The sequence below is a fragment of the Saccostrea echinata genome, unplaced genomic scaffold (genome assembly GCF_033153115.1).
Source record: "Saccostrea echinata isolate AGI-Se365-2 ecotype Australia unplaced genomic scaffold, CSIRO_AGI_Sech_v1 ptg000006l, whole genome shotgun sequence".
NCBI classification, from domain to species: domain Eukaryota; kingdom Metazoa; phylum Mollusca; class Bivalvia; order Ostreida; family Ostreidae; genus Saccostrea; species Saccostrea echinata.
Window position 1 is genome coordinate 1,999,641 of NW_026889755.1, and position 22,355 is coordinate 2,021,995.

The 22,355-nt window shown below is 32.2% G+C and overlaps 1 protein-coding gene across 1 annotated transcript; it reads left to right on the forward strand.

Moving 5' to 3' along the window:
* The first annotated feature begins 2,907 nt into the window (after positions 1-2,907).
* LOC133180212 (receptor-type tyrosine-protein phosphatase alpha-like) lies at positions 2,908-20,795 on the forward strand. The gene is made up of 16 exons (XM_061314775.1): positions 2,908-3,006; positions 3,430-3,517; positions 3,617-3,688; positions 3,882-3,920; positions 4,046-4,143; positions 6,763-6,891; positions 11,999-12,144; positions 14,799-14,934; positions 17,842-18,000; positions 18,250-18,343; positions 18,689-18,759; positions 19,058-19,192; positions 19,762-19,881; positions 19,962-20,110; positions 20,365-20,500; positions 20,701-20,795. Exons 1-16 carry the CDS (start codon positions 2,965-2,967, stop codon positions 20,770-20,772), a joined length of 1,686 nt encoding a protein of 561 aa, XP_061170759.1. The 5' UTR covers positions 2,908-2,964; the 3' UTR covers positions 20,773-20,795.
* Positions 20,796-22,355: the final 1,560 nt, after the last annotated feature.

The window sequence follows — 22,355 nt, forward strand, 5'->3', positions numbered from 1 at the left end:
AAAAATTCTCTCCAGATATTGAGCTAAACACCGAAAATGTCCATAATTATAATCAGTAGTCGAGATTTAAGATTCTTTTTTTTTTAATAATGTATGAATATTTTCAAATGTCATTTCCTCTTTACCTTTGAAAAAATAAAATCCGCAGCTGGACTTTTTTTTCTAAGAGTTTTATTTTAGGTCAGCGGTTGCTTCTCTTTTTTGCTAGTCCCTTTGTTCCCCTTTTAACTCCATTCACATTCTCTCATCCTTACCTCTAGTTTGATCTTTTAATTGAGATGAAAATTAGAACTGTTAGGAAAATTGTTTGTTTCAAAAATGAATTAGAAGTTCATCAAGATTAAAAAAATATTCATTGTTATAATAGAAAGTTTGGTTATAACTGGTTTTTTCTTCTTAGCAAGAAAAATATGGTTCTTGGACACCATTTTTAAAATTGCAAAAGTAGATATTAAAATCAAAGTTTTTTAATGACTTACACATCTCTGTACCTTTGTTTCAGCATGCAGTTTTGGACACTATGGACAAAACTGTACCTCCAAATGCAGTGGTCATTGTTTCATTGGAAACGCTTGTAACAAGGAGACAGGGCATTGCAACTCAGGATGTACTCCAGGATACATCGGAGATTTTTGTAATAAAGGTATATGTACTTTTTAATGTTTATCACCTTATACTTTTCAAATATAAAAGTTTCCAATTTGATTTTTTTTTTTTGTTTCCAATAGCATGTAGAAATGGCTGGTTTGGTGAAGGATGTAGACAGCGCTGTAGTGGGCATTGCATCACTGAGAAATATTGTAACCATGTAGATGGATTTTGTTCTAATGGCTGTCAAAATGGTTACATTGGGAATATGTGCAACAAATGTAATGTAGAATTTTCATGTTTGTTAATTAACAAACATTTAAAGCGTACATTACTTTACAATACTTATTTCTTTTCTTTTCTGCTCTATAATGACTACATTTTCAACAAATGTTTCATTGAAGCTTGTGCGGCAGGTTTCTACGGTGCAAACTGCTCCGAAAAATGTTCTCAGAATTGTAAAGAAAAATGTCATCATACCGATGGATCCTGTTTGTGTAAAATTGGTTGGATGGGTTCCCCAAATTGCAGTTCAGGTAAATATATGTTTGTATTTTCCAAATGCATTTCTTGGGCGTTGATTTAGTTTAAATTTATTAAAAAAAATCAGCACCTTGATATTCGAAAAGCACTTTTTCATTCATTGCAAACAGAGCATAAAATTGGAAGCTTTGTTTTTCTCATTTTTATATGTCCTTGGGAACCAGATTTTCGTCTTTAGATATCTTTAATTCACAAGTAGTTTAAAACATCTGAATCAATAATGTTGTTTCTAAACTCGATATGCAGGTACTAAATTTATTTCAAGTTTTAATGTGTTCAATAGACATAAACTAAGCATAATTTTACAATTTTAGAATGCCCTCAGAATAGGTATGGCGAGGACTGTATTCATTCCTGCAGCCCAAATTGTGCGAATGATACCTGTGATAGATTTAATGGAAGTTGTACAGTAGGATGTAAAGAACAAAATTTTGGAGAAAAATGTAGTAAGTGTAGAAAAATTAAGTTTTCCTGTTTGTCTTGTCAAAAGCTTGAAAAACGGTCATAATTTTATTCAGCAGCCATCATAATCATGAAAATCTGAGTCAAGAAATATTATACACGCACATGAAGTTTCTGATAGTGTTATTCCATGACTAAGCCAATAAAGACATATTAAGCAAAGTATTCTTTATGATGAACGACGTTCTTGCAAAAGTTGTTATAGCATTGTTTCCTGTCTTTTTACTTTATTTTGAAGAAGAGGGAACTTTTCGCCTTCACTCTGAGAGTACATCTGTGCAACCACTTACCATTGGTGCGGTTTTAGGAGCATTTGCCGTAGTTATCATCCTAATTGCACTGCTTGCTTTATTTATGCGGTAATTTTTTTCTGAAATTTTTGTGAAATGCAGAAATAAAACAGTTCAATGATACTTGTCATTTGCAAGGAAAAGCATAACGTTGCAATTATACGGATTTTTTTTTATGCTAATTAAAATTTGTCATAAATTTTAAAAGTATTTGTGTCTTTATTTCATAGATTCCGACAAAGAATACACAAAGGAACCAGCAATGCTTCTGTACCGATACCAATGTCCACAGTAACATTCCAAAATCAAAAAGCTACAGGTGCAGGTAAAATTCTTTTATTCATTTGAAGTTTATTTGATATTTTATTCTTTACAAAAATGTAATAAAAATTGTTCTTAAAAATTTATGAATTCGACTTTCTGCCCCTCTGAAATTTGGCTTGAAAATAATATACATGTATTTCAAAAAGCTTGAAAAATGAGTTCTTAATGTAAACAAATAACAATGTACCTTGCAAATGAAATGTAAGATTAACGACTTTCGACAAAATAAGCGACTCACTATGTATTTAAATACTGTAAGTCGTTTTAATTAATTAAAATTTCACGATTTTTTCAAAAAGTACCAACAGCGATGGTTTTAATTTCATGCTTTAAGAAATTAATTTAAATTTCGCATAAGCATTTAAACGTTTTGAAAACTAATGATAGCATTCACTATGGGCTTAATTTCGCGGAAATGATGAATCGCGAACATGGTGAAATTAAAACAATCGTGATTATTTGCCAGTCTACAGTATTGGGCCTTTCTTTAGTCTGATAAATATAAAAATAAACAAAATTTTTATGCATACATCAATAGCTAAAAAAGCCATATTTACAATATGGATTAAAGATTGGATTTTTTTCCCTTCAGAGGCAGGTAAAATTTATCTGTTAAATATCTTTTTCAGCATTCACAACAAAGAAAAGTAAAGAACGAAATAATCATCAATTACATAATGTTGAAGAAATAGCTAAAAGAGGTCCACCTACAAATAAAACCATTTTCACAAGGAATCTACATGCCATCATAGCCAAAATGTCTTCTGCAGAGAACGCTGGATTCAAACACGAATACCATGTATGATAAATATGTTTTATTAAATAATATGTTTAATTTTCCTTGCGCATTTGAGTATTTACAATTTGAAATATGCTATGTACATGTTAGAATCAAACATTCGAATTTAAAAGATATATATGTTCCCATCTTTAAGGTAATGACGATTTTGTACATTCATGTTGTGACATGGAGACAATATTTGACAAACTTTGAACAAAACAGTAATTTACGCTTATAGAGAACACGCTTATAACGAATTGACACTTACAGCGAAGTGATTTTCATTCACAAAAACTTAATATGTATTGTAAAATTATTGGATATAACGAATTACGCTTATAACGAAGCAAAATCGCCCGTCCCAAGTACTTCATGGTAGGTGTGTTTTATTTTATGTATACTTCGATAATTCCCATATAAATATTTTATTAAATTTTGTAGGAAATTCCAAGAGGTGAATTGTTTCCCTGTGAAGAAGCTAAGAAGCCTGAAAATAAACTTAAAAACAGATACACGACTACATTTCCATGTAAGAATTACAACTACAGTTTATGTACATATGAAATCATACTTTCCCTTTTTTCATAAAAAGAATAAATTATATTGTAATTTTCATGTTGTTCCATAGACGATCACTCTCGAGTTGTACTGAAAACCTCGTCTACAAACGAAAGTGACTACATCAATGCTAATTATATTGAGGGAAGTATAATTATAACAATAAACATTTTCCTAATTCCAGATTTTAATCCCTTGTGTCATAATGCTTATAAAGTATTTGCTTTTTAAATTTATAAATGTGTTCTCTGATATGCTTTAGATGATATGTTTTAAAATGATTTTTAACTTCCTAGCTAATTTTGCATGAGTTTATATTTACATTTTACGTCAATAGGATACACAGAGTATTCTCAAGTATATTGCAACTCAAGGTAACTATTTTTGGATGTAAATATGATCACCAATAAAACACAAACATATATCCCTTATTGTTTTAAATTTTGAGAAATTTGCGTGATGGTGCTATTTAAAAATATATATAAACCATATTTGTCAGGTCCAAAACCAAAAACGGTGGTTGACTTCTGGAGGATGGTGTGGCAGAAATGTGTAACTACTATTGTTTGCCTGACAAATTTAAAAGAAGGAACAAAGGTTTGATGATTAAATATGAATAGCAACTTAATCACCCTAACGTTCTATCGTATGTTTCTCATGAACGTAATCTGTATTACTTCCTGTTTGTGCGTACTTGTAAGTTGAAAGAAAATGTCTTTTCATTGTTACTTAAAGTTGTGTAATAACAGGAAGTTTATGTCTGTAATGTTTAAGTAAGATTCAAAACATAATCATAAAATATTATATAACAAAGATGACATTTGTGTCGCCCGCGTGGATAGAGCGTCTGCTCTAGAGTCGCGAAGTAAGGAGCTGATCCTTACGTCGCGGGTTCGAATCCCACTGGGGGACGTGGAGACCGGTCCTTCGGATGAGACCGTATAAACCGAGGTCCCGTGTCGCAGTAGGTGCTGGCACGAAAAAGATCCCTCACTGCTCAATGGCCGTAAGTGCCGAGTATAGGACAAAATTTGCAGCTCTCCACCGGCAAGTGGTGGTGTCTCCATTGAGTGAAAAATTCTCGAGAGGGACGTTAAACAACAAACATACAAAAAAAGAGGACCTTTGAAAAAAAAACAAAGTTAGCAGCTCAATATTTCTACTCAAGTGCTGGTTTTTTTTTTTAATGAATCCAGGTAATCTGTCACTTGAGTCACTCATTTGAACTCCATCAGCTTTGTCTGTCATCACGTATTGTCGTAACTCCCTGAAACCTAAGGGGTCCAAAACCATCAAACCAAATGCTGCAATCTTCAGTAATCGTTTTCGGTACTACAGGACACTTAGAAACAAAGTGCTGTCGTGATACGAATAAGCAGAAAGCTCTTTATTAAAATTGCAAAAGTTATTAGCTACTGTAGATTCCTATATAAACGCGAGGAAATAATTATCGCGTAATTACGCGAGAAGCATCACTCGCGAGATAAAATCACTCGCTTTTATTTTTTGTGGTGCTGAAATCAATGTGAAATCCCTTGGTCAATCGTATACTCGCGAATTATTGTTCTCGCGATTTGACGTTGAAGAGCCATTTCGCGATAATAAGTACTCGCGAAAAATAAGGAATCTACAGTATGGATCCAAGACTCAGGCTCACATTGTGCATGGTTAAAAATTGTCATTCATTAAAAATGCATTACCAGTATTTCTTGCAGGCAAACTGTTTGATTATAACTTACAAACATCTTTGGCAGCTGAGTCAATGAAGGGTTGAGTTTATTTTGTCTTATATTGAAAAACATTAACTCTTTGATAATTTTTTCTACTCATGGGTATTCATCAAACTTATCCTTTATAGAAGTATATGTAACTGGCAACATTTTTCAAAAAAGGAGAAAAAACAAGCCACACAATGTATAGGTGGCGTATAATGTTTTTGACCCGTCCGTCAGTCAGTCTTTTTTTTTTTGCTCAGCGCAACTCCTCTTAAACCGCTATATAGAATTTCATCGAACTTTGCAGATATTTAGGACAAAGTGTGTAGATGTGCATATTGCCAGGAAATTTCGATTCCATTATTTTTCTGGGAATTTCTGCACTTTTCAACTTAGAGCTTTGCCCATATCTTAAATATAGAAATGAACAGATTGTCAGCCCAACTCTTCTTAAACCGCTGCACAGAATTTAGTCAAACTTAACAAATATTTAGGACAAAGTGTGTAGATGTGTATATTGCCAGGAAATTTCCTATTCAATAATTTTTTTGTGGGAATTTCGGCAATTTTCAGCTTAGACTTTTGGCCATATGTTGAATATAGAGATGAATAGTTTGTCAGTGCAACTCCTCTTAAACCGCAGCACATAATTTCGTCAAACTTTGCAGATATTTTGGGCATTGTGTGTAGATGTACATATTGCCAGATAATTAATTTTGCCCTTCGAGTTTTGGCTATTATTGAAGACACTTTCCAGCTAGGTAATAAGGAAATCTACTGAAATCAGGTTTTGCAATGGAATTTTATGTGAAATATTTTATGACCTTAAATGACCCCTAATGGTTTTGAGATCAAAATATTAATTATAAAACGCACACACACAAACACACACACAAATCTTGGATAGAAGTACACAAAAAGCTCTCACCCCCCCCCCCTCCCCTGCAAATTAGTGCTTTGACTTAAATGATTTCATAAGTACAGTATATGAACAAATTTCTATGACTACTTCATAATTTTGTTTCCATCAATCATTTAAATGTGTGAATTGTCATACGTTGGACATGGACTTACACTCATTAACAACTCAAAATAGTTTGTCAGCATAGCTCCTGCACTGAATTTCCTGAAACTTTGTAGTCATTTCAGACATAAAAATAAGAAATTCTGATTCCAATTTTTATCTAGAAACTTCAACCCGATTAAGTTTATAACAAAGGTTTGAAAGTCCTTATATTCAAGAAGGTTTGGTGTGATGATTTTTTGCATGGAATGCTACTTTTTGAATTATACTGTGTACTTAAAGTGCACCATGCCATTCATTATGTGTTGCATTGTCAATATTTGGGGGAGCATGGGATATGTGAGCTTGCTCACTTTTTCTTTCATTGCACATGCACTTTTCAGCACCATTTTGCAATTTTGATTAGTGTTTATGTCATATTTCATAGAGGTCTATGGGAGAGTGTTGTGGTCAATTAACCCCTCATTTTTCTTGTAGATTAAATGTACTCAATATTGGCCGAATTTTAACGACAAAATGCAGCATGGTACTTTTATGATAAGAAATCTGGAAGAAAGGGTATACGCCAATTACACGTCAAGACGCTTCAAAGTGTACAACAATATGGTAAGAAGGAATGATGTTTTATGATAAACCTAAATCAACTCAGGACCATTCGGACAATAAATTCGATTTTAAGGCAGCTGACGCTTGTAATTCCAAAGACATTGTAATATGATCACGTTTGCCATGCTTACGTAACAGAAATATGTCTATGTGTTGAGTGTTTTTTATTTATTAATCTGTTAGTATTTTTTATTATTTTTTTATTGAACATATGATCGCATAAATCTCAACAAAGATACAAATGCTAACATTCAAATAAACATGTATTTTGTACATTAGAGAGAGCCAAAATATGCAGTTTACTTTTGAACTTTTCCCTAATCAATAAATATGTTTTACCGACAATTTATTTAATGTATACTTATGGACAGGTCCACTCTCGAACAGGTCTAAAGTTGAATCTATTATATCTGTTACACATCTTGAACATCTAAAAAATAATCTCCAAAATGATTTCAAAAATATATGCTCAGTGTATAAGGAACACAGACAAAAGAATGATTATGAATCACATCTCATATAAAGCAATAAGACTAGATCCAAAATATGATCTTTCTCGAGCACAAGTAGAATCAATATACTTATCTGGAATATTTTCATTCCTTCAACAATGTCAATCCTCCTTGAAGCTTGTATAATTTCCCGTGATTTACAAATTGTTTAATTGACCTCATTTGCATTGACTTATCCTATTATGGCGGTGTTCAATGCAAATAGATAAATATCCACTATTTAATTAATATTCCGTTATGTCCATTCAGTATATTACCATTAGTATAGCTCAAATGGAATAAAAGAAAACAATACTTTAAATGATCGACATCGTACAGAAAATGCCCGGTCCATAAATGATATCGACGCTAGCACATATCTTATATACTCCATGTTTAAGGGAAGATGCCATTGTACAATAAATGCGCATGCTCATAATTATTTTTATTTGCTTGAATGTAAATCGACTCAAAATTTCAATTAATACATATAGATCTGTTTCGATCTATTAGCGATTCAAATTACTTATACTTAAAATTTATCTTTTGCTGCATTTACATATGAAAAGCATGATACCTTTAATCAGCACAAAAACGTGAAATTTATGCTTGCTTTGAAGTTCGTATTTACACATGTATGCAGGATTTTACGCATAGAAAAATGCTTAATCATTGACTTTGATTCATTAAATCGAGCCTGCGTTTAAGACCGGAGCGGCTTACCTACGCCTTTAAAACAGTATGAACCAACGCTTATTAATGTAAGCACCTAGGCTAGCACATTGTTCGATACAAAGGCTCTCTGTAATTCTGATATTTAACGTTGCTTTCAAGATTTTAGCGATGTCAGAATTAAACATCAACATTGATTAATTGATTGATTTGTATGTTGTTTAAAGTCCCATCCGAGAATTATCAAAATTGAAATAACAAGCGATAATCATAAATAAAATACTTTTCTGGAAGTGTGTGTGCGGGAGGTGAGTATGATTCAAGTAATGTATTATTAACCCTTGAAAAATTAAGCCCTTGTTTTCGTATATATGTTCTTTAGCTGAAAGCAACGTTTCAAAAATAATGACTGAAATATCCCTAGATATAAAGACTTACAGAAATCATATCGAGGTTCTTAGAATTTGGAGGTTTAACCGAAGCAGTTGACATCTGCATTGATTAATTCTTTATTCTTTTTTCTGTTTCGAAAATGGCATTAAAATCTATAGACTAGTCTCTCTTAAAAATATAACACTGTTACGTCATACTCATTATGACATCACTGTTACATTTTTTAGAAACTAAATGCCATCACTTATGTTGTTACATGTCACAAAAAAGTGAAATAACAGTTCAAGGACATATTTTCTTCATCTAACCAACGATACCAAATAATTCCAGAATAATTTCCAGTAAAATTTACAATTTTATATTTTAAATGCTCAGAACTGTTCAAATGCGCCTTCATTTAGAATTGCTTCTACTATAGAAGTCTAGAAAATTTAGTCTTAATGAAACGTCCGATGTACACTATATCTCCCCTAACAAAAAGTTACTATAGTTATCGATGGTTTACTTTGCTTAACTATAGTAAAATCTTTTATACTTTGATTTACTATAAAACTTAACTCTGGAACTTTTTTGAGATTTCAAAGCTAAAAATCTTTTAAATTCAATAACAGTGATATAAGATTTTGATATAATATGTAAATCTACAAGAGATATTTCCATTTAGTATATAAAATGTTTATGTTCGAATTGGAGAACATTAAATATAACAATTTGAAATCCATAGTAAAAATACTTTTATTTACTATAGTTAAAATTTTGATTTTAAGCTTGAATACTGTTCGTTATCTCCATATATTTCATTTACTTTAGTGAAAACTTTAATACTAGAGTAAACTATAATTAACTATAGTAATCTTTAGCTAACTATACTTTTTTTTTTTTGGTTAGCCCCCCCCCCTCCCCCCTCTTGGATCTTTCAACAGAATGTATAAAGCAACCGACTTTTTTTCTAGAGTTCTAATCATCCTCATCCTATTTTTTTCTCTTTTTTTTAACTGTAGCAAATTTAGATAAGTATATTTATTTAGTAAAATATTTCTGTTTTCATTATTGGAATCGTTTGCATGTCCATCTGCGTTTTTTTTTTTTTTTAACATCAACTCCCTTCTAACATTACCTTCAAACAAAATTGGAATTCAAAATGTTTTACCCTTATATTTATTTGTCCGTCTACCTGTCTAACTGTCTGTTCACAAAATGGTGGGATTTAAAGGACTGTAACGTGCATTCTGATCCCAGGATCATGAAACAGACTTAGACTTGAGTCAAATTTTCAATTGCCTGTAAAATGCTTATTATTTATTGAATTAATCTCTAATTTTGCAGATAACAACATTTTTGTTAAGTAGTACTGTAAAGGGGTTTAATTTTGCTCTGTTTGACTTCTGCAACATTTTAGTACAACATAAAGATTTTGACGTAAGCTTAAGATGTTTCATGATCCCGGAGTCTGGACTTTTCAGTATTTAAGACAATAAAATGAACAATCTTTAATGGAACAAGCATTCTGAGAGTATTGCATTAGCAATACTAGTCCCCTACCGGCAAGTGTAATCTGGTTCCGTTCCCGTTAAGAATTGAAAATGCCATAATTCAGTCAAAAATTAATGAAGCGGGACGAAATGCAAACTTGATCTGTAACTAATCAAGGTAAAGCCACATACCAAAAATCAGCTCAATATCTACAAGCTTTTAGAAGAAAATTGCGGAAAACCCGAAAAAATTGAAAAAGGCCGTAATTCCGTCAAAAATCAATGAAGCGGAACGAAATGCAAACTTAATCTGTAACTCATCAAGATACACTCACATACCAAAAATCAGCTCAATATCTGCAAGCGTTTAGGAAAAAAGTGCGGAAAACCAAGTGGGACAGACTGACAGACAGACAGAGGGACAGACAGACAGACAGACGGACAGACAGAAAGACAGACGGACAGACAGACGGACGGACAGACTCAGAGGAAACCTATAGTCCCCTCCGGTTTCACCGGTAGGGGACTAATTATTGAGGAAATGTGATCATCTTTAAGACACATTCATCAAGGATGCCGTTTCTTTCTCTTAAAACATTATATTATAATTGATTGACTGTTGTTGTTGTACGCCGACTCGGCATTATTTCAGCCATATTTCGGCGGTTATTATAATTGAATCACATACAGTGAAAGAAAGAAAGAGTTTTCATATACTTAAACCGTTAATTTTCTTCCATGTTCATTTATTGACTATTAATCTCTGTCTTTTTAGTAGGCATTTTTTGTCTTTATAAATATCTGTAGTTGTAATTGGCGTTTATTAGTCCCCTACCGGTGAAACCGGAGGGGACTATAGGTTTCCTCTGAGTCTGTCCGTCCGTCTGTCTGTCCGTCTGTCTGTCTGTCTGTCCGTCTGTCTGTCTGTCTGTCTGTCTGTCCCTCTGTCTGTCTGTCAGTCTGTCCCACTTGGTTTTCCGCACTTTTTTCTTAAACGCTTGCGGATATTGAGCTGATTTTTGGTATGTGAGTGTATCTTGATGAGTTACAGATTAAGTTTGCATTTCGTTCCGCTTCATTGATTTTTGACGGAATTACGGCCTTTTCGATTTTTAAGGGTTTTCCGCAATTTTCTTCTAAACGCTTGTAGATATTGAGCTGATTTTTGGTATGTGGCTTAACCTTGATTAGTTATAGATCAAGTTTGCATTTCGTCCCGCTTCATTAATTTTTGACGGAATTATGGCATTTTCAATTCTTAACGGGAACCAGATTACACTTGCCGGTAGGGGACTAGTATTGCTTATGCAATACTCTCAGAATGCTTGTATTTAATTGTAAAGTTGTAACTTGTTCAGCCTCGGGAAATGGTTTCTCCCTGAATTTGGAGGGATACGTTTTAGTTTCTTTTTTACATCTAGTACAAAAGTTGTTATTAGTCCCCTACCGGTGAAACCGGAGGGGACTATAGGTTTCCTCTGAGTCTGTCCGTCCGTCTGTCCGTATGTCTGTCTGTCTGTCATTCTGTCTGTCTGTCAGTCTGTCCCACTTGGTTTTCCGCACTTTTTTCCTAAACGCTTGCAGATATTGAGCTGATTTTTGGCATGTGAGTGTATCTTGATGAGTTACAGATTAAGTTTGCATTTCGTTCCGCTTCATTGACTTTTGACGGAATTACGGCCTTTTCCATTTTTACGGGTTTTCTGCAATTTTCTTCTAAAAGCTTGTAGATATTAAGATGATTTTTGGTATGTGGCTTTACCTTGATTAGTTATAGATTAAGTTTGCATTTCGTGCCGCTTCTTTAAGTTTTGACGGAATTATGGCATTTTCAATTCTTAACGGGAACCAGATTACACTTGCCGGTAGGGGACTAGTATTGCTAATGCAATACTCTCAGAATGCTTGTTATCTTTAAAAATGTTAGCGAAAAAGTATAGCGTGTATTTGAAATCATCCTATACCTAAAAGTGTACGTAGAGCTAGCAAGCTGGGTCAATGTAAAATTATCATTTGAATGACAAATAGAAAACAAGGTATAAATCAGGTAAATGAGCTTTCTTAATTCCTTAATTGAAGGAAAGAAAAGACCGTGAGGTTGTGATGTTCCATTACACAAGATGGCCAGACCATGGGGTTCCTGATCCACTAAATCTTGTTGTGTTCCATCGTCACGTAACGAAAAATACTTCAAAATCTGGAAAGTACACATTGGTGCACTGCAGGTTATATTGTGATATCTAACTATTAAATTTCTATATTCTCTATCTCTCTCTCTTGCTCTCTGAAAAAATTGCACTCTTAACATTTCTAATGCGCACATAACTTAATGGAAGATATGAACCCAAAAATGGAATATAACTTGGCTACATTTGGCTCCAGTCTTTGGCACCTTTTTTTCAGATCTTCCAAGTCTTTTTTATTTAAATATTTTGGACTTTCAACGTTTCGGCTTGAGTATCACAAAGGAAACATAATTTGTCGAAATGCGCATTTGGTGCATCAAAATTGGTACCGTATATGATTTACACTGTATAAAAGAAAAAAAAGTAAAGCATCAAAGTATGAAACAGATGTGGCAGTCTCTAGTATCTGTTTTGATTGATGCTCACTTGGATAAATCAAGTTGATAAATATTAATTGATTAAATATTTAAAACGATGTCCATATAATGGCGTGAAGGATTGAAAAACACAAAAATTTTCCTCTTCATCTTATGCACATTGTGATTCCTAAGAATATAAGTACAGGTAGAATGACAAAGAAGTACAATGAGTGCCCATTAAAATTGCAACAAAATGACTACATATGATTTTATTCAATAAAGTGTACATAAATATCAAGTGAAATTGAATACTTCATTTACCTATCAAAAACCTGGTAAATCAAATACGGAGATATTTCAAATGTCAAAGTATTTCAAATATTTCAAATGAGAAATTGTCCTAATTTCAGAAAAAAATGTTTGTGTTATTTATCCTTAATCAAGAAACACATACATAAACCTCTAAGCACACAGGATTTTCTATGCCATATGAATAAACGTTGTTGCAGCTGGTCCTTACTTGGTGTAAATATGCTTTAAAGAGTATTTTTTGCATATGTGCATGTGCGTTGATACAGCAAGATAGCTAATTAACATATATGCAAATTTTTACGTATGCGAAAAGCTCGCCCTCTGAACAAGACATACGTATATCATGATAAGATGACGAATATTCTTAAGATTAAGTAGACAGATGAGAACCAGTTTGATCGAGATCGGACCTAAACATCGGATGGATTGTTTCCAAATTTTCCCTGCAAAATCTATAGACTATTTACAAAAGAACCCTGGCGGAGAAAATTTGTACAACATATATATATCTTGCTTATATATTTTATTGTTTTAGTTATACTAAAAGACTCCTAGGAAATACATTGAATGCTATACATAATTTTTGTGCATATCAAGAAACCTTAATGAATATTTTTGTTTGCATCATAGCGCTAATTAGGCAAAGAATTGTATGTTTTATACAGTAGCAGATAGGAGCTATGTATTCGCTTTTTATTATATTCATCTCTTCTTTGCCATTTTTCAATTTTTACAAAATATAACTTAAGATACAATCAAATAATATGGATTGTTTAATTTGAAAGGCAAAAACATCTTACTTATTATTTTAATAAAATTATTGCAGAAAGTTATTCACAAAATGACGAGAAAAACTATTTTGAAAATTTATTCTTAAATTTCAACATACTTAGAACTATTTTCGGTTCTTCAAATTATATAGTTAAATACTAAATAGCAAACACGAGCATTGCGAAATCAGCTCATTAAAAACTGACAATTTTTATCAAATAGCAGAAAACAAAGCAGTAGGTTTGCTTTTTAAACTGGATATAACGAATTATTTATAGAGGTAAGGAAGTGATCTTAAAATCTCTGATAATATCTTCCAACCGAGTTCTACTGTATTTTACTCAGTGTCTTATTTTTGTGCAACTATTTATAAAAAAAAAAATTATGCTTCAAGCAAATGATGTTTTCCATTGACATTTTCAACCAATCAGCGTTTGCCTTATTTATAAGTATTCAGGCACATGCACATTCTATATCAGATTATTCTGTGGTATATATGACATAAAAAGGCAAGCCAACCAGTAGTCTGGATCAAATCAGACCAGTACCGGACTATTACGGTTTATAAAGCGTAAACTGCCCCAACCCAGGTTATACCAGTATAACATGGGTAGCCTTTAAATTCATTCCGTAAATAGATTAATTAGATTCATAATGGCATCTTACATCTAGTTTTCATTTGTTGAAAGCAAATTAAACATTTAAAGCTGATGAACTGTTAAAGATCTGTATTCCTCTTTCGTTTTGATTTTATAATTTGTCTCTCTACTATATCTAGTAAATAGTGAATAAAATATCATACTACGTGAAGGACCGACTGGTTTCATACTGCACATCACCGTTCATTGCTTATTTCAAGTCCACGAACCCTTTTTGCTAAAGTGAGTTTAATATGATTTTTCAAATAAGCTCATCCCTGAGTTAAATGTTTTTTTTTTCTCTCGAAAGTTTCACACCAATTGTTTTTTCATTGTTTTATGCTAAATGAAAATATGGAATACGTTGTTATAATGAATACAAAAGGCTCACGGCGAATATGACCGGTCTACGCGGGATAATTACTCCCCTTTGGCACTTCATCCCAGCTCTGATGTTTTCTTGGTGTCAGTACCCTGATCACTATTTGTAGTCTTTACTGTATTTTCTATATTGATGCTATTCTTAATCTTCACCTTTAATATTAAACAAAAAAATGGAAAGTGATTGTGATGTAGCCTTAATGAAATATTCGCATGATGTACTTTTTTATAGTGCTGGAATTGGAAGAACCGGGACATACATAGCTTTAGACGCCCTCTATCGAGAAGGGGAGAGAAATGGTCAAGTTAATGTACCAATGTATGTCAGGACCATGAGAAAAGACAGAATGAACATGATACAAGGCGATGTATGTTTATATTTCTATTTTATTCCTTTTCACTCCTGAATTTCATTTGAAAACGAGACGACTTTAAATTTATAATTTACATTTTTTTTTCGACAAATTTAAAAGTCCCAGTCTCATATAAAATTTGATGTAAAAAAAAAATGGTAATCATTTCTGAAAATCATTTTTTAAGTTGTTAATGGCATTAGATTTTCCGTAAACACTTTTATTGATAATTTAGCGTAAAAAATTAAAAAATAAGAGGCGCTTCTATGGTTGTTTTAACTTCCTGTACATGCAGTGATATGTACAATACTTTCCGCATTCTATATCTAATCGCAACAGGGAGGCAATATTTTTCTTCTTATATGACATGATTAAGCCTCTTGTAAACAAAAAAGCTTTTGTTACATAAACGTATTATGTAATTTTTTTTTTCAAATAGTTTAAAACAGATTGAAGTAATATTTCCCTTTAATTCACTTGTCATGATGAGTTGTAAACGTAACTAGCTAGAAAGATTTCCTTACACTAGCCAGATAAAATTCTTATGTTGAATTTCCTCCAAAACCCTTCCTCAATTGAAGAAAAAAGAGTTAAAGGTTAATAATCTTTTCCAATCGTATCCTTGTAAACATGCAAAGAACCTTCCGTGTGTTAACTGTTCAAACATGTCCTTGTTGGTAAAGCTGTCTCGAAAGAAGAATTACACCATTCTTTTTTTTAATGTCTTGGCAGCAATAAAATTTTTAAAAAGATAATCCCATTTTAAAACTCAATTTAAGAAGAAAGGATAGTTTATACAAAAACGTTGATTTTTTTTTAAGGAAAGACAATCTGTACGTTGTTTTGCCTTAGTTAACAACTCTGTAAATGGCATATGATCTACATTAGAATCATAAAAAATCATATACTTTTTTCATATAAGAATTAGTAAGCTGCATCCCGCAACATATCTGAAGCAAATGTAGTTCTTCTAACGAATTACAAGTAGTCAAATCCTTTGTCAACAGTTTTTTGTAAAATAAGTATTTTAGTAAACATTTAAAGGATACAAAAAAGGTCTAGAGAAGACACAGAACTATAATGTTAGTAATGCCTGTAAACGAAAAAAAATGTGGTGTTAATGAGTTAGATTTATATGCTGAAATGCAATATACCTTTTTTTTTTTTTTTTTTTTTTTTTTTTTTTTTTTTTTTTTTTTTTTTTTTTTCCATTTCCAGTCTTAATGCTATTTTAATTACCATTTGCTCTCAATAGATAACTAAGCATAGGATCAGTATATTTAGTAAACTAAACATGTTAACATGTTATGATGCATGGTAAAATTGATATTTACAAAAAAAAACATTCAAGATATTAAGAAACAAGAAGCCCAGGGGCCACTTCGCTCACCTGAGCACTCTGGCTAGGAAAAAGCAGAAATAAGTCCAGTCTTGAAAAGTTTAAATATAAAAGTGGTTCGGGGGGGGGGGGGGTGATTTGAACTAACATGAATCTATACTTCATAGGGATGCTTTTGAATTAGTATGACCAATAATAACTTTCAGTTGTTAAGAAGAAATTTTTTATTGATAAATCCTTTGTATAACTATGATTATGGCTCTCTATTTTTCTGAGGGTTCATCATATGAAGAAATTTGATTTTACATTACCTGAGGATACTTCCATTTAAATATGACTAATCATGGCTTTGCTGTTCTTGAGAAGAAGATATTTAAAGATTTTTTTCCTATGTATTCCGATGTAAAACTTTGATCGCCCATTGTGGCACCACCCTACCCCTGGTGGTCATGATTTTAACAAACTTGATTCTACACTACCTGAGGATGCTTCCATATAAGTTTTATATTTTCAACCAAAGTGTTTCTTGAGAAGATGATTAAATGATGCCATTAATTTTTCACAAATTCATAATTTTTGAAGAAGGCGTGGCCCTTCATTTGAACAAACTTGAATCCTCTTTTCACAACGATACTTTGTGGAAAGTTTGGTTGAAATTGGTCCAGTGGTTCTTGAGAAGATGAAATTGTGAAAACGTTAACGACAACGCCGACAACGACAGACAACGGACAAATTTTGATCAGAATAGCTCACTTGAGCCTTCGGCTCTGGTGAGCTAAAGGAAGGGAAAGAATGTCAATCAATTGGAACATTCAATTTAATATTTCCTCTCTTATATTAATCGAATAAAATGCTGTTATTGTCCGCCTTTTTTCACAGAAGGGCAAGTAAACCTTATAATTTCAAGAACAGTTATCTTATTTCATTGGCTGGGTGTTATTTAAGAAATAAGGAATCATTTTTAAACATCTATCGGAATAAAAACACGGGTTGGTCGCGTGATCAAATTCCATAAAGTTCGAAGGGCTTTATGGTAAATTTGATCAGTACCAACCCGTTTTTATATCCAGATAGATGTTTTAAAATGATACCTTATTACTTGTATTTACATTTGTGACTTTTTAATAATATGTATTTGCCTGAGGATAATCTTTAACGCATGCAATGTTTTAATTTTTCAAAACTCAACGCCATTGAATGCGCGTCAACCCTATATGACGTCACTGAGAAATTACGTCAAACATTTATGACCTGAGGAGCCTGTGTTTATACAGATACAGATACGCATTGCTTAAATAGTGTTATATAAAAAAAATTGCAAATGTAAATATTTCAAAATACAGAATGGTACCTCATGAAAAAGAAACAGCATTCATGGATGATATTTTATGGCAAGAGGCCCAATTACTTGACAAGGGCTGATATTATTAAAAACGAAATAGTGTTTGCTCGCGCTGTTCACCATAGATTTTTAAATTTACATGTTAGTTTAGTTGAGTATAACAGGATTTTAAAATGTTTATGTTTACATGAAAGATTAGATTTTATTCTTCATTATAAAATTACAACTTCTTTTCCATCAGGATCAGTACAGAGTCGTTTATCTCGCCTTGTGTGAATCGTTCAGTGGTAGATCCAAATGTTTGACAGCTGAGAAACTCTCACAACAATCGCAAGATAGATCCTGCTACACAAATTGTGGGGAAGTTACACATGCAACTTCCTTGTCGTCAGAGTTCCAGGTAGATTTATCGTTACGTAGCAAAACACAATGCACCGTTTCTTCATTTTGTAATCAAATCAAAAATAATTAATATACGGTATCACGTATCGAAATGATTCTCAATTTAATAATAGTTGTATTTCTTCACATCTAACTTTAGATGATATCAGTATTCATAAAAAAATCAATGTAAAAATCTATCACAAGTAAAATTTTCTTACAATTTAATTGTACAGTGAATAAATGGGTTCATTCTTAATTCTTGTAGGAGTTACAGTCTCTTCGGATAAAATATGCAGAGAAAGATTACGAATCTGGACATACAAACATATCAGCCAACTATACAGAGAGTGTTTTGCCGGGTAATCTTTAATATTCTCTACATCAATTTCTAATTCCGTGTATGTAAGTCATATTGGAATTTCTGTAGCAATATCTAGATGGAAGAAAAATAAATTTACAGTTTTTGTAAATTTCTTGAGGATTTTGTACAATTGAATAATAAAGGAGACGTCGATATGCAGGAAATAAAATTCTTCTTTTTTTTTTTTTTTTTTTTTTTTTTTACATCAATTCTTTGTTGTCTAGTACATGTTGGAATTGATAGTAGAAATATTTGAAAATAAATATCCTGCAAATAACATGTAGTTGTAAATTTCTTCAAACTTTTCCTAAATATTTTAACAATTTTAAAACACGGATTTCAGTGGAAAAGTTCATGTGTTATTTGTCCTATACAAAGGGAAGGAACAACTACTACAACGCTGTTCTTCTACAGGTCTGATATTTATAAGTATACCATGATAATGTCCTAAAGTGTAATGCTTTCCTAGTAACATGATTTAAAATTATGTCTTCCATATGCATTGAATGGCTGATCATAAAGATGAGACGAAAGATTTCTTACTTAAAGAGGGTAATGATTCCTCAATATGTGCTTCTTAAACGATAAATATAACGATTTTTGTACACATATAAAATAATTTTTAATTTTTAAATATTAAATCCAGCTTAATTTGTTCTCTGTGATTATGAACATGAATATACTCGTTATTAAAAAAGGATTTTTTTTCTAGTCTTTCACAGAAAATGACTGTCTAATCAGCGCTCAGTACCCACTTCCTGAATACACTGAAGACCTTTTGAGACTCATCAGAGATTTTGATGCTCGTGTTGTGGTTTTCCTAGGTCTTTTGAAAGAAATAAAATCTGTAGGATAAACATATCTGTAATTGAAAGATGTAGTAAGAAAATAATATATAAGTACTTTTGATTTAAGAGATAAGTTTAATTTTTGAGAATTCATGAGGACATGAACTACGACGCTTCAAGCCGGCATATTTCATGAAGCGCGTTAACTCTTCATGTTAAATATGCAGGCGTGAAGCATTGTAGTTCATGTACCTCATGAATTCTCAAAATTTAAATTTAAATTCATATCTTATGTTTTCATTATATTTCGGAAGACTTGACACAAATTTTCGTCATTCAACGATCATTTCTGAAAAAAAAAATGCACTTTTTTTACTCCAATCACATCACAATGGAAATACTCTTACTCATCCCATGGTAACTCATGAGAACATGAACTTTTTCTAATTTGCAAAGAATCTTATGAAAAATGTATGGAAATGTAAATATTTTGACATTAAAGTACAATAGATACAAAAGCTTAAGAAAACCTGTAAGTGATATCATTTCATCGAAAAACGGATTGCATGAAATCTCCTGACATTCTTGCTTAAAACATTCAAATAAAATTTGTTTCATTTTTTTCCAGTCATCCCTTTGGGTTCCATCAAAATCCGAAAATAAAACAGTGGGCAGTTTTGTACTTAATCTAACAACATCAACAAATTCGATAAATTTTACAACCCGGAATATAGTTTTGCAGCCAAAGGTTTGCTTGTTTTACATATCAGAGTTCTTTTTAACTTTGTATACGAAAGGCCATATGTTACATGAAACACAATTTCGTAGGGAGGCAGCGACATGACATTAACTGTAATGGAATGCAAGACATGGAAAGAAGGAAGATTTCTTACCGACAAAAGAGTGCTACTTGACGTGGTCAAAGAGGCAAAATCAGAGAAAGATAAGCAAGAGGGAAAAATACTTGTTTTGTCCAGGTACATCTCAGCTCTGTGTATCTTCGGGCAATTGTTTCATTATATTCTGATGAAAATCTATCCAAGATACGTGTATCAGTAATATTTTGACGTTATAGCAATAAATTCCAGCTTTGTTTTATTGACGTCAATATGCTAATCAGCTTGCACAGAGAAAGTCTTTATATTAAAGTAATTTTTAAAATACTTTTCAAACGCACATGAATTTCTTGTTAATAATTATTTTGATGTGTTTCATTACATTTATCTGCCAGTGATGGAGCCACACGTTGTGGAGCATTTGCTGTTGTCTATAACGCTCTGGAACAACTCGCAATGGATAAGGAAGTAGATATCTTCACCATCACACGCCAACTCCAGATCCGTAGACCAGAGTTTGTGTCTACTTTGGTTGGTGCTTTTACACTCTAATTACAATTGTCTTAAGCTTTCTATGCTAAGATATTCATTCTTAATCTTTCGAATGCGAAGTTCGATCTTGAAATGCTTGATAACTTTTTTTGATTTTGAATATGCATACCATTTATGGTTATCCCATTTTGAATAAAGAAAATTTTTACAACATGTAACATTTTATTTTCTGTTTTTAGGAGGAGTACCAGCTTTGTTATGATGTCGTTGCAGAATACATGCAGAATGACAGTGTTTACGCGAATTGTTAGACAAAGGGAGGAAACTTTTATAACCTAGCACATAATATCTTTTAACATTCAATGTTTTTTAATCATACGGTGAACCTTTGTAATTGATGTAAAAACTTTTGACCTACGAAAATCAAAAGAAAATAAATATATTCACTTATCTTTCGAGACTTTTTAATTAGTGATAAGCTTATTTGAACTGCTTTTTAATGAGTTTTGTTTTTATTCATTTTATTTATTTATTGTATCACTTTGTGTTTCGGAGTTTTGTTAAAATAACATTAATTTTGTGAAATATTTTTTTCAACGTTTTTGTCTTATTTCAATTTTTATTGTAATCTAATGTAAAAGTGTAATTTTTCAGTTTGTAATATCATTATTTTGATACATGTAACACATCATCTACCTTATATTTGTTGTGTAATGTAATCACTTCAAGATGGAATCTAACACCCATCATGAAATACCTAGGTGGCAATTAACAGAATGTGTTTATCCAGTCAAGCTTATTTTTGATACTAATTATCTGTTTCATGTTTATTGTTCAACTTGTAATTTTGTATCTGCCGTAGGTAAATAAAACATGTTTGGATAAATTTTGTTTCTATATTTTGGTTTTTTTTTTTTATGTTTTCTTTATAGTTTACTCAAGACAAATTTTCAAGTGAACTATTCAGTTAAACATTTATGCGTCTTCCATCTGTCTGTCTTTTGTAACTTTTAAGATTTTTGACTTCTCAAGAGACAATGAACAAACTTTTAGCAGATTTGCAGCAAAATATCCTTTGATGAAGGAAATTTAATTTTTTTGGATGTAAAATGAAAAGCCATCGCCTCTTCAGAGGAGAGATAAAACGAGTTTTGATGTATTACAAAACTTCCTCAAACTCCACTAGATCAGAAAAGGTAAAGTATGAGTGGAAGCCCCCTTACTGAGAGTAAATTTAAATTTGTTCAAACCAAGATCCCATAGCTAGAGTGAGGCAAGCTAGAGGAATGCAACTTTACATACAAATATTTATGGGGAAAAAAATTCAAGATCAACAGGGTCGTAATTAGTCATATAAAAATTATGAAATACTATTTCTCCTTCGCGTCTTCAAGAATATTAAATTTCTTCTGAGGTATTTTGCAGAGCTGTACTCTTCATAGCTTCACACACACTGTTGGCCATAGGCTCATGAATACGGGAAAACCAACTGTGACGTCACAGTTCACAGACCGTGAAATCGCATATTTTCGTGGGATCAAATTTTTATGTATTTTTTTCGGTATGAGAACATAATAATGGATCATGGCAATTTGATTTCGTGGTCAAGGCGTTGTCCAAGGGGTTGTCGCCCCGAATTCGTCCACGGCCACAAAATTAGAAAGTCTTCTATTACAAACAACAGGTATGTCATTCAAAACTTATCCCGATGCTGTAATCTTAGAGTTTGAAGTGCGCACAACCTTAGATTTCACAAGATAACTCATCCAAACAATGCCCATACACAATGGTCATGTATCAGCAAGTTTTCTGAAATTGTTTATTCTTCAATACGTCTTCAACTACCAAGTTCTTTTTTTTACAGAAGCCACTTAGAGACGATGCAAGGAAAAAT